Raw genomic sequence first — 14166 nt, 5'->3', positions numbered from 1 at the left:
CTGTACTAAAAATACAAAAAATTAGCCAGGTGTGGTGGCAGGTGCCTGTAGTCCCAGCTACTTGGGAGGTTGAGGCAGGAGAATGGCGTGAACTCGGGAAGTGGAGCTTGCAGTGAGCCGAGATTGTGCCACTGCACTCCAGCCTGGGTGACAGAGTGAGACTCTGTCTCTAAATAAATAAATACATAAACAAATAAGCAAATAAAATGAAATAAAAGTACCACAGTTAAAAAGTTTTAAGTGTATGTATGTGTATTACCAAAATTAATTCACATACCACCCAAAAGTTCAAGTACCAACATTGATATATGAATCACATTTGGGGAAACACTGCTATATATACTATAAAAAAAGTTATCACTAAACTTTTCAATTATTAAAATCGCTTTTAATAAAGAAATTTTGCAAGCCCCCATCTGAAAATAGGTATACTTTTCTCAACTCAGATTAGGGATACTACTAGGACACATCAAGAAAAAATATTTTGGTGTATACCTGAAACTGCGTCAAATTGCCGAGATAATGGTTTAGCATCACACTGTTGATCCAAAGACTGTGCATGAGTGACAGGTGGCTGCATATAGAGAGAATGTCCCATTAAGATGTTCTCTGCTGCCGCTATTAGCTGGGGTCTTTGTCCTTCACTAAGTTCACCCACACTGTTTTCCATGTCCTTTAAAAAGTAGAAACAATTGTTAAAACCATTATATTAAAATCAAGTCAAAACAGGAAATGTTTGCCAAATATCATGAACAATACCCTTTGACTCCTTGGAAGGTATTTTACAAACTGCCTTCTATGCCACATATACGTTACATGCAAGAAAAGTTCAAGAAGTTAGTCTAATAAGCCTAATGATAGGCTTTGTTTTCAATATAATAATTTCATATATTTTATGAAATTAACCACTATTTATTTTTCAAGTGCCAATTAAATAGCAATAAAACATAAAGGAAAAATTATATTACAATTTAAAATACTCAGTGGGGCCAGCACGGTGGCTCATGCCTATAATCCTAACACTTTGGGAGGCCGAGGCGGGTGAATCACTTGAGCTCAGGAGTTCAAGACCAGCCTAGGCAACACAGCAAAACCCCTTCTCGACAAAAATTACAAAAATTAGCTGGGCATCATAGCACACACCTGTAGTCCCAGCTACTTGGGGGGCTGAGGCAGGAGGCTAGCTTGAACCCAGGAGGCAGAGGCTGCAGTGAGCGAGATTGCACCACTGTACTCCAGCCTGGGTGACAGAGTGAGACTGTGTCAAAAAAGACAAAAAATCAAAACCACTAAATGCTGGTATGCATTACACATTGTTTATACAGCTTAAAATGGGAATAACAGAAAATTTCTCTCATTCTGCATGAATAAAAATTGCCTAAAGTTTGTTAGTGGAAACTTTACAATTAAACAACTGATGAGAATAACATACTTTAAACAGCATAAAGGTTACCCCATATATCAATAATAAGATTTTTATCAAAGTATAGAGGCCTGGATCACACCACCCAGCACTTTGGGAGGCTGAGGTGGGCAGATCACAAGGTCAGGAGTTTGAGAACAGCCTGGCCAATATGGTGAAAACCTGCCTCTACTAAAAAAAAAAAAAAAAATTAGCCGAGCATGGTGGCGCATACCTGCAGTCCCAGCTACCTGGGGGGCTGAGGTAGGAAAATCGCTTGAACCTGGGAGGCAGAGGCTGCAGTGAGCCAAGATCAAGCTACTGCACTCCAGCCTGGGCAACAGAGTGACGCCCTGTCTCAAAAAAAAAAAAAAAAAAGTATAGAGATTATAGAAGACTACTTTAGTCATATTTAATAATGTTCTTTTCCCTTGGAAAAATAAAAAATACAAAAAGCACAGAATTGTTGGCCGGGCATGGTGGGTCACGCCTGTAATCTCAGCCTGGGGAGGCCAAGGCAAGCAGATCACCTGAGGTCAGGAGTTCCAGACAAGCCTGACCAATATGGCAAAAACCCGTCTCTACTAAAAATACAAAATCAGCAGGCGTGGTAGTGCATGCCTGTAATCCCAGCTACTCGAGAGGCTGAAACAGGAGAATCGCTTGAACCCACGAGGCGGAGGTTGCAGTGAGCCGAGATCCCGCCATTGCACTCCAGCCTGGGCAACAAGAGTGAAACTCTGTCTCAAAACAAAACAAAACAAAACAAAATTGTTTTAAATGAAATCTATGAAATAAATGAACAACTGAAAAAATATAAGACTCCTATTTTCTTTCTGTATTAAAAAATTATATATCCTAATCACTAGTACATTTTATGATTTGAGATACTCTAATTAATGAATTTACAAATTAAGAACTGAAAAAAAATTCCAATATCTGAAAGCTCCCATGTTTCTCATTTAAAAGGGTTTAATTTCAACCAACAAGTGTTTTTTTTTTTACTAGAATATATGAAGAAATCACTGCTGAAACATCTTTGATGATTTCATTGACTATAAAATAAAAGCTAAACTTCTTAGCTCAACATTCAAGATTCTCTTCAATTTGTCTTCATTCTCCTATGTACATCTCTATCTCTCCTTATTCTCTTAGCCTGATTCTTCTTTAGGAATACTGATTGCCTCAACATCCTTTAAATTAAAAAATACTGTTTCATAATTAATATGAAATCCCTTGGAGACTCTTGGGCAGTGTTTAGAATGACGGCAATTATGTTTTCCCCAGAAATTGAGAAATATTTCACAATGCCTATCTTACTCTGACAATCTACAGTAACTTCTCTGTTGTGAATCTGTTTTCTAGGATACTTGTAACTGCTGAACTATTTAACACCTTAAGAATACTCTATGACCCTACTGAAGACTTATCTTGCCTATTTACAAAATGCTCTCATACTCACAAGTATCTCTGAGTTTTGGATTATACTCAGTGCTTAAACTCATGTCAATTTAAGTCAGGCTGCCTATAATACAGAGTAATATACCTAGCCCATCTACATATATGTACAAATTACAGTTTGCCATCAGCCAGCTCTCACTGACCTAATGCCCTTCTGAGCAAGAAGTTTCAAGCACAAAGAAAAGCCACTATTTTCTTAGCAAAACAATATTTTAACTTATAATGTATCACTGTTACTAGTTCTTATTACAAACAAATGTAATAGTCCTTTAGACAGGAAAATATGCAAAATGTCACTGTTAATTCGACTGGCAAAAATTTCAGATTAAAAACATTATGTGTGACATGGGAAAGGGATCTCATACATTAGGGCAATTTTTCAGTGCCTACTTAAATTATGAATGCTTATATCTTTGAGCCAGCAATTCCATGCCTTAGTATCTAAATCTAGAAAAATAATTTCTCATGAGTACAAAAAAGGGTTTTATACCTAGTATAGTTTGATTAGGGAATAACTGGAACCAATCTAAAAATCCTTCAATAGGAGAATAATTAAACTATGGTATACTACATGGTAGGTAAAAAGAATATAGATCTTCAGGATTTATGTTAAATTTTAAAAAGCCTTGCAACTGGCTTTTTAAAATTTAAAATTGCACAACAAAATATACGCATACCTCAAAAGTATATACTAAGCCAGAAATGGTGGCTCACGCCTATAATCCCAGGACTTTGGAAAGCTGAGGTAGGAGGATCACTTGAGGCCAGAAGTTGGAGATCAGCCTAGGCAACAGAGTGAGACCCCATCTCTACAAAAAATAAAAAATTAGCTAGGCATGGTGCATGCCTATAGTCCCAGCTATTCTGGGGGCTGGGGTGGGAGGATTGCTTGAGTCCAAGAGTTCGAGGCTGCAGTAAGCTGACTGAGCACTCCAGCATAAACAACAGACTGAAACTCTGTCTCAAAAAAATTCATACATATATATACACACATACATATACATACACACAAATATATTTTTATGCATATACAAATGGTTAATGCTTAGAAAAAGATCTGGAGAAAATAGAATTCTAACTTCTGCATTGCTGGTCTAGCCAGGACAGCAGAATAACATAGGCTGATAGCTCTCAAAATCAACACTGGAGTAACTACAGAGGTGAAAAAGAACCCATAGATTCTGAGAACTAAAGTAAAAGTTGTGAAAAACCGCTGGAAAGACAGACAGTTAACTTAAGCTGGTATGTGTGGAAAGAAAGGGGCTGCATCCTAGGGAAGAGGCTATGTGGAGGAGCTTCATGACAGCAATGACTGGAGAAAAGTGCTTGTTTCTTCCTCCATTAATTTGAGATCACTGCTTGCCCTTCAACCATAAAACTCTTCCTGTCAACAACCCCAGCTGCAAATGCTGGCGCCCCAGAGTAATATCAGGGAACATGAAGGCCTAGCTATGGTGACAACTATAGATGAAATCTGTCCAGAAGCCCATCCATGGGGATTCATTCCTTTACCTTCTTCCCCTCCAAACCCCAGGACTAGCGGATTATAAACCCTCTCAAAGCAACTTCTTCCTAACGGCTTAAAGACACAATAATCACCAGAAGAGCTATATAGTGGAGTAACAGCAAACAGCAGGGACAGTGACCAAGGGTGGTTCTGTGCTGCCTGAGGCTCTCCTCCCTAGGGCTCTCTTCTCCCCTCTTCTTCAACTCTCTGAAACAGACCATGGACTGGTTTTATCCTTACCCAAATTCTCAGACAGAAGAGTTGATCCCATCAGTGAAATATGAACTCACAGGTCAAAAGAACCAGATACCTGAGAAGTCAGTAAGTTTAAAAAAGGAAAAAAAAAACAGACAACAAAGTGAATGATATTAATCAGACAGACAGACACAGAGTAGGCGATAAGAAAATACATTAAAATGCAAAGCAAAAAAAAAAAGAAAACAAGAATGTCAAGTACGAAAAATACAATAAATGGGATAAACAGTATGGTAGAGAACAAATTAACAGTTAGCAGATCAGATTGGGGAGCTCTCCCAGAATGGAGAAGAAAAGAAAGAGATAGAAAATTTAAGGTATAAAAATAGAAATAGAAGTGTCAATATCTAGAAATAAGAGTTTGGGAGGCGGAGGAGGGGTGGAAATGAAAGGAAGAAAAAAAAAAAGAGAAAGAAATAATGAAGATAAATTTCCCAGCATCTAAAAGATAAAAAGGTCTGATAAAATTGAACAAATAAATACAGATATTAGTGATTTCCAAAAAGAAAACTGGGATTAGTCAGTGGAATTTATAAATTATGCAGACACTTCTGCTATTTGCCACCTCTTTTTGTACCATTTGCTTGTCTCATTCTCTCTCCCTCCTTCCCTCTCCCGCTGTCTCTCTCCTTTCCACGCGTACATGCACTTTCTCTCTCTCCCCTCCCTCCTTTCTCGCTCTCTCAACTTACTGGTTTCGATACTAAGCACCTTAGTTTCTGCAGCTATGAGAGTACGTTTTTGAATTTAGCAACACAGACACCACAACTAATATTTTTCCGGTGAAAACAATTTTTGGTCTGTTGCTAACTAAAGTTACAGAAAATTTAATTATTTTAAATGTAGAAGGAATATATTAAGAAGGAATATGTTAAGCCTTCATTTTTTCCCATTACTAAATTTTATATCTTCTCCTACCTTTCCTAATCATTTAAAGTTTTCAGAATAAAAATAGGAAATAAAACCAACCATCTCCTTGGGCCCTATATAGTCTTTAGATCTCCAGCTCATCTAAAGCCAGTTGACATTTGTTCATGCAAAGACAACCAGATATGATAGAAACAGCACTATAGATCAAGAATCCTAGTCTCAGCTCCACCATTAACCAGTCTGAATGACAATGTTGTATATTTCTACCTGGAATTTCCTTAAGCACCTTAAATTTGATGTGTATATCAAACTCATTACTTTCCCCACAAAATCTGGCACTCTTCTCTCTGCACTTCTAAGCCAACAACTCTACAATCACCTACCCAGGCTCCCAAGGTAGGAACTTCAAGATTATCCTTAAAAAAAAGCTTCTTTACCTCTCTCAACCAATGACCAATTACTGTCAATCCTATGCCCTTAAATTTAAATCTCTTTCCTATTTCTGCTGTAACTGTCTTTGTTCATATTATCGTTCTCTCTTGCTGGGTCTACTACAGTGGTGTTCTGACAGATCCCCCACGTCTCCCTCATTTGTTTATGGCTTCATACTCCTTCCTAAGGCAACTCCCTTGCCCAAAAACCTACATGGGCTCCACAGTGCCCAAACCTTAACATGGCCTAAATAAAATATTCTTTATGATCATCTGGTTCAATCTACTTCTCCAGACATAACTGATTCTTTATCTAAAGTTCTAGCCACACAGAAATTTTCAATACTTTCCAAATATGCTTTAATATTTCTTGGCTCTCATCCCTTAACAAATGGTATTTCTGCTTCTGAAATGTCCTTCCCTTTCATTGCTGCCTGCAAAGTCCTACTTCATCTTTAAAGACTGACATCAGTGTAATATTGTGTATGAAGTGTCATCTAACTTCAAGCAGGGTCTTTTCTCCTGTGTGTTCATATAGTACTTGTAAATACAGCTATTTGATCAGTTATTGCACTGTTGAATAATTACTTGTGTAAGCCCTTATCTTCCTTCATGACTGTAAGCTGCTTAAAGGTAGGGGTCATGTCTTATTTATCTTTGTATCTTTTCCCAGGTTGTGTCTGGCATATAACAGATACTCAATAAATAACTGCATAATGAATGAATAATCCTCACAAAGCTTTAGCTTTTTTAGCTGTAGAACAAGGTGGTTGGAACAGATGGTCTAAATTCCTTTCAGTTATAAAACTCTATACCATGACTCCAAGTTAAAGTTGCTATAACACTGACCCTTGAAAAAACAAAATACTAGCATGCTTTAACTAGTAGTAAGAATATTTTAATTTTTTTCCTGTATTTATATCTAACCAAAAAAAAAAAGTCATTAAAGTTAAAAAGTACCTCTGAATGACAGACTGCTTGCTGTGAAACTGCTGACTCCTGGTTTTGTTTAGCAAGAACAGAAAGAATTGCATCTGCATGAAATTTTTTATGGGGCATCCTAATCACTTGCCCTTCACTAGGAGGATCATCCTCCTAAAAAAAACATAAAGACAATTAATAAAAATAAATTATTTCGAACAATTGCATTTTTCTCAATTTAAGATTAATGAAAACTTAGCAGTCATGAAATGACGGTATTAGCATTTTTGGAAAGGAGATGAACTCTATTTTCATCAGTTCTCATTTCCATTTGTCTATAATAAAAGCCCTCTACCTTTGCCTCAAATATAAACCACAGTGAAATTCAGTAACACGTAAACTGGAGATTACCCATGCAGTTGAGCTACTATGAATCTTAAATGTTTTTTATGATATCACTGTTTTTGGGTCACAGCCTCCTCTTCATATTTCTGCAGTAAAGTAATGCCACAGTGTGGCAATGGGGGCAAAGCATTGTAATGCTGCAACCTGGACCACAAGCAAAAATGAAAAACTGCAGAAGTATGCTATGGCAGCGATAGACCTCAACGTCCCTTTGCCTTTGGGTTGACATCTGGCTTACTTGGCGAGGGCGTTGGTATTGAAGACCCTCACTGGAGCACACTGTATAGGCTTCTTCGTGCCTCAAAATAGGCTCGTCTCAACAATGAGGAACAGTGTGGGCCTCAGAGTCCAACAAAGTAGACTATCTTGTAAATACAGGTAGGTATTAACATGATTTTAAATTATAAGTACCTATCCCCTAGCTATGTATAGATAAATGCCAACTGGTACATGACTTCAAGTTATTTGGGGTTTTTCCAGATTGTACTTTTGTATTTGACTTTATTATGAATTTGTAGCATATGTGATTTAGGTGTAGTAAAAATATCAAAATTAGAATTTAGTTTCAAATGTAGAAAAAGAGAAACAAGTTATAATTTAGTCTTGGTTCGGTTTAGCTATTTACTTTAAATAAATTTAAACATGCTTTGCCACTTGAAAAAGTTCAAAGAAAGGAGAAAAATGCTATCATGGTACACTAAATAGGCCAAATGTTAGTACATGGTACATTAAATAGGCCAAATGTTAGTAATGTGTCTCTGAAAATAAAGATATCTCATTTATGCCTTCTTCCCATATTATTTCATAAAAGTGATTGCTGTGCTCTCCTCACAATTAACTCAACCAATTACTTGCAATAAATAATTAGTTTAAAAATTGTTTCATTAAAATCTTATCAAAAAACTTATTAATGAAGTATTTTCATAGGCCTATGTGAAATAACTTAAAAAAACACTACAATGCTTTAAAAAGATGTGAATAAATATAGATGATAGTTGAGTACAATTATCTTTCCTTGCTTAGGTTGTTTAAAAATATATAAAGTAAAGATTTCTATTCCTTAACAGTTTTTTCAAAAGAAAATTCTTACTATCATTTCTATATATTTATATATAATGTGATATTTTTAAATACCAACTTTTGCTTCTACAGAGATAGATAAAAACTAGAAAGGGTTAGCATCCCTGGACCTCATTTTTCTTTTTAAGCCATTAAATTTAACCATTTATTAGCACAAAGAATTATAATCATGGTTAGGGAAAAATAACAAATGTATTATAAGAGAGTTGGTTGAAATAGGTAAGATCCTGCTTAAATATTGTAGAGACAACATACAGAGGTAACAATTTGCAATCAGCTAGATTTTATTACCTAATTACATTAAATGTATTTTTTTTCCCTAGAGCCACAAGGGTGAATAATAACTTTTTTCATTCTCACAATTATAAGATTATATAATGAAATGTGCAAGAAGCCCTAAATTATTTCATGGTTATTTTACTAAATTTTGTGTCTATAACTCAAAAAATTGAGAAAAAACCTGATCAATGGCAACCAATTCATAAAGATATTCTTCCTATCAGAATTCAGTGTTGGAGTCGATCGTTACTTACCATTTCAACAGCATCATGCAGAGTGCTGGATAAGCTATCATTAAGGTTTGTCAGGTACAGTCCTACATCTTCTAAAACTAGAAATTAAAATATAAAAATTTAGAAAAAAAAAAGAAACACAAATTTAGTAAACAATCTGACCATAAAGCCATAGCATATCAGATTCAAAATTATACTGAAATGGAAATATTGGCAAAGTTTATAAATAAGTAATTCACAAACCACTCAATCTTACCAGTTTTTTTAAAGTACAATTTACAACAAAGATGAGAATTTTGTTTAACCTACCAGTTTGTTAGAAATTAAAAACTATAAATATCAATTGTAGTTATGAAATTGAGAAACGGGTACTCTCATATACTGTTGATATAATTAAAACAGATTAAGAGCTAAAAATCCTTTCTAGAACGTAAAGCAAAGAAAAAAAAAATCCTTTCTAGAGAGCATGTTGGTGATACATCTTTAAAGCAGACTCAGCAATTTCACTTTAAGGCATGTATTCAAAGGAAGAGACTGGATAAGTGCACCAAAAATATATATACGTGAAAGGATGGTAATTAGCCAGTTGTGTATAGACTGAAAGCATTGAAAACAATCTAAATGCCCTCTATTAAGGGAGTAAATAGACTACACAGCCATAAAAGAAAAATAAGAAAACTATGGAGTCATATTAAAAGATATCCACAATACATTATTAGGTAACAAAAATTCAGGTTTCAGGCTGTGTGTGGTGGTTCAGGCCTATAATTCCAGCCCTTTGGGAGGCCAAGGCGGGCAGATCACTTGAGCTCAGATGTCTGAGACCAATCTGGGCAAAATGGCGAAACCTCATCTCTACAAAAAAATATAAAAGTTAGCCAGGCATGGTGGCACATGCCTGTAGTCCCAGTTACTTAGAAGGCTGAGGTGGGAGTATTGCTTGAGCCCGGGAAGTTGAGGCTGCAGTGAACCATGATCACGCCACTGCACTCTAGCTTGGATGACAGAGTGAGAACCTGTCTCAAAAAAAAAAAAAAAAAAAAATTCAGGTTTCAAAACAATATGCATAATAAGATCCTATTTTTAAAGGTAAACATACATCCATAGACAAAAAAGGCTGGAAAGGTCTACCCAAAACCATTAATAGTGATATTATTTCTGGAGGGTGGGATTATGAGGAAGATTTTACTTTCTGAAGTTAAGACCCAGAAAATTAACTTAATTGCATTGAGCCCCCCATTCTTTCTGCCGTACCATGTTAAATCTTGAAAGTTAAGTAAAAACACTTTAAACAGGAAAGTATTACTTAGGGGATTACCATAATCTAACAAGTGAAATCAATTAATACAAATTAACTTACTCTTGGGGGCCAATTTTTGACCACAGCTAAATAAAATCTCTCCTTCAGAGATGGGTTTATCTAAAGTTTCAGTTTCAGTGACAGTAACACTCAATGTGCTCTCCGGTGTTGATGAATCAGAACCTGGCATCTGTGAGGGGGAAGGGGCCTTGGTGCCAGCAGGAAATGGCATAAAGGGAACTGGCTCTGGAGGTGGAGGCTGAGCAGGGAAATCCATACTCTCTGGTTCTTCATCCTTAGCCACAGACATTACACTAAGAAAATAAACACATATTTTGAGCTTGTTAGGTCACCGAAGGCCTGTATTCATTTTGATATAAAAAGTAGACTTGAAGACTATGTCTCCTTTAGCAAAATATTTTCTTAAATCTGCACTACTATAATTAACAAGATTTTAAAAAATCGTTTTCATGCTTTAATCATAAGCCATGTTGAAAGCTCTTCCAGACATGAAATAAATCTACATAGAGATATATAAAAATATAAAAGTTAACTGATGATAGTAAATAATGACCCACAATAGTGAGAAATTGTTTTCTATTTTATTAACAATGTAATAGATACCTTTACTTCTATCTGTTTCAAACCTTTTAAGAAAAAAGGTGAAGGTATAATTTGATAATTTTTCAAAACTCAAAATTTATGAAAGTTCTTTCTTTCAAAGTATAAGGTAGTCTGTGGTTTATAAAGCTTTGTATAATATTTCTATGTTTTCAATGGATTACATAAGTCAAACTAAGTTGAAATGTACAATTACTAGTGAGTATGTTCTCATTTACATAGCTCTTGGATGAAGTTCTTCTTGAGGTGAGTTAGGGTTCTCTTCTTCCAGTGGCAGGTCTCCATCACCCCATGGCTTGGGAAGCTCTGGACTTGATACCTTCAATTTATCAATGGAAATATCTGACAAAGTTGGGGTAAAAACTGCCACCGCTGGAGGAGGTGTAGTAGTAGGGGTAACTGTTGGAGTTTTAACAAGCATGATGGCAAGCATATCATCTCCTAAAGAATTTTTTTAAAAAAAAGATAGAAAAAGATAGTAGTCAGTAAAGAATTCCATAGGATGGCATGATACATTGCTTCAGATATCCTTTACCATTTTAGCACACAAATAATGGCAATTATAATTAATAATAATAATGACAATGGTGGTAGTCATTAATGTGAAAATTCCTAAATTTAATAAAGCATTAAGAAATACCTTGAGAAGATATCATTTTTAATACTTAAAGTAGTCTAAGCATCTATTCAATTATATACTTTTTTTTTTTTTTTGAGACAGAGTCTGACTCTTATCACCCAGGGTGGAGTGCAATGGTGCGATATCAGCTCACTGCAACCTCTGCCTCCCGGGATCAAGCAATTCTCCTGCCTCAGCCTCCTGAGTAGCTGGGATTACAGGCACATGCCACCAAGTCTGGCTAATTTTTGTATTTTTAGTAGACAGGGGTTTCACCATGTTGGTCAGGCTGGTCTCAAACTCCTGACCTCGTGATCCACCTGCCTCAGCCTCCCAAACTGCTGGGATTACAGGTGTGAGCCACCATGCCTGGCCTCAATTACAGACTTAAAGAAGTTGCAATCAATTCCTAAATTTCCTTGCGAGAAAAAATGATTTACTAAAACCTAGTAAATAACAAGTACATATACAATAATCTCATAAAGCATCTTATAAGACAATCATGAAATTGTATTTAATGGTTGCTAATATTAACACTGAGTTATAGAAATAAAGTTTCTACCTTTTTCAGCACATATTTCTTTCACAGGAAAAGCCATATCTTGATCTGAATCACAGGGAGAAGAATCTGGAGTCTTTACCAAAACACACTCCTTAGTAGGTGATGAAGGTGAGCAAGGAGGCGTAGGCTGTGGAGTAGCCAGTGGGGTACACACTCTTGCCTAAAATAAATTAATACAAGAAGATAAACTGTGTTTATAATCACCCAAATAAAAGTAATTTGAAATAATAACATGAACTCATTCATAGGCTACATATAATTTAAATTGATGGTGGGGTTAAGGACCCTACCTCTTGAACCTCTACCTGTTAGTCTACAACTGGCCTGAAGAAAGTCGCAGGCAATTGAAATAACTCTGCCTCTGAAGTGGTCTCCACAGAATTCTAAGGCACCCGCTTTTAAAATAGAGAAGAGGTAATTTACATTCCTACCAACAGTGTATAAGCATTCCCTTTTCTCTGCAGCCTCACTAGCATCTGTTGGTTTGTATTTTGTTGCTATTTGTTTGTTTTTAAAATTTTTAATTTTTAATTTTTGTGGGTACATAGCAAGTGTATATATTTATGGTGATCTTTTTTGAATTTTTAATAATAGCCATTCTGACTGAAATGGTATCTCACTGTGGTTTTAATTTGCATTTTTCTGATGATTAGTGATGATGAGCATTTTTTCATATGTTTGTTGATGGCTTGTATGTCTTCTTTTGAGACCATTACTGGTTATATACCCCAAGGATCATTATACCAAAAAGACATATGCACTCATATGTTCATTGCCACACTATTCACAACAGCAAAGATGTGGAGTCAATCTAGGAGCCCATCAACGGTGAACTGAATAAAGAAAATGTGGTACACATTCATCATGGAATACTACACAGCCATAAAAAAGAACTAAATCATGTTATTTGCAGCAACATGGATGGAGCTGGAGGCCATAATCCTGAACAAACTGAGGAAGAAAAAAACAAATACCATGTTTTCACTTATAAGTGAGAGCTAAACATTCAGCACACATAGACATAAACATGAGAAAAATAAACACTGTGGACTATGATGGCAGGGGGCAGGAGGGAAGAAGGGGGGAATGGGTTGAAAAACTACTTTTGGGTACTACGCTCACTATCTGGGTCCAATATATCCATATAACAATCCTACACATGTACCCCCATACCTAAAATAAAAGCTGAAATTTTACAAATAAAGAAGACAGAAAGATTAAACAGACAAAGTTGAAGATCAAACCCAATTACAAACATGAAAGAAAGGCATAAAACAGAAAGGAAGCATTTTAACTGATTGACAAGATACCAAAAAATCAGCCTTTTAGCACACACAAAAAACTGAGTATATAAAAAGTAATGAAAGGATAAGAAAAAGTGGGAATTAGGGAGAAATGAAGACAGCAGGGAGATGGAAAGCACTGGAGAAGGAAAAATGTAACAATTTAATATTAATTTGTAGAATAGGTAATCATTCAAATGGTTCAAACTTCAAAAGGTACAAACGGATAGTGAAAATTAAGTGTCTCTCCTACTCTTGTCCTTTCTACCTAGAGCCCTTCCTCAGAGTTATCATGTGTATGATATATGGATATAACTATGGAATAAGCTCCCAGAAGTGGGACTGCTCTATTAAAGAACTAATTATGTTTTTAATTTGAATAAATATTGCCAGACTTCCTGCTACAGGATTTTACTATTTTATACTACCACCAGAAGGTAGGAAAATGACAATGTCCCCCAAAATCATCAAACTTTTAGAGTTTTGCTGATCTGATAAGTAAAAATGGAATTTCAATAAATTATTTTCTTATTATTTATGAGGTTGATCATCTTCATCTTTTTATATGTAGATGGGTGATTTGTATTTCTTTGATGTGTATGAACTCTCTGCTCCTGTCCTCTGACCATTTTAAAAATATATTATTTGAGCCAGGCGCGGTGGCTCACGCCTGTAATTCCAGCACTTTTAGAGGCCGAGACAGGCAGATCGTGAGGTCAGGAGTTCGAGACCAGCCTGGCTAACATGGTGAAACCTCGTTTCTACTAAAAATGCAAAAATTAGCTGGGTGTGGTGGCAGGCACCTGTAATCCCAGTTACTTAGGAGGCTGAGGCAAGAGAATCATTTGAACTTGGGAGGCAGAGGTTACAGTGAGCCGAGACAGCACCACTGCACTCCAGCCTGGGCGACATGAGCAAAACTCTGTCTCAAAAAAAA

General features: G+C 36.0%; 1 protein-coding gene across 1 annotated transcript in view; it reads right to left on the bottom strand.

Moving 5' to 3' along the window:
* Positions 1–14166, bottom strand: part of KIAA0586 (KIAA0586 ortholog) — a 128801-nt gene that overhangs the window by 48650 nt on the left and 65985 nt on the right. The window contains 6 exon segments of the mRNA XM_011961983.1: positions 496–673; positions 6887–7021; positions 8866–8942; positions 10205–10458; positions 10984–11206; positions 11947–12106. Of these exon segments, the coding sequence (XP_011817373.1) occupies positions 496–673; positions 6887–7021; positions 8866–8942; positions 10205–10458; positions 10984–11206; positions 11947–12106 (1027 nt within the window).

Source organism: Colobus angolensis, unplaced genomic scaffold (genome assembly GCF_000951035.1).
Source record: "Colobus angolensis palliatus isolate OR3802 unplaced genomic scaffold, Cang.pa_1.0 Scaffold57, whole genome shotgun sequence".
Classification (NCBI taxonomy): domain Eukaryota; kingdom Metazoa; phylum Chordata; class Mammalia; order Primates; family Cercopithecidae; genus Colobus; species Colobus angolensis.
Note: the sequence above shows the minus strand (reverse complement) of the source record. Positions and strands in the feature narration are given on the sequence as shown.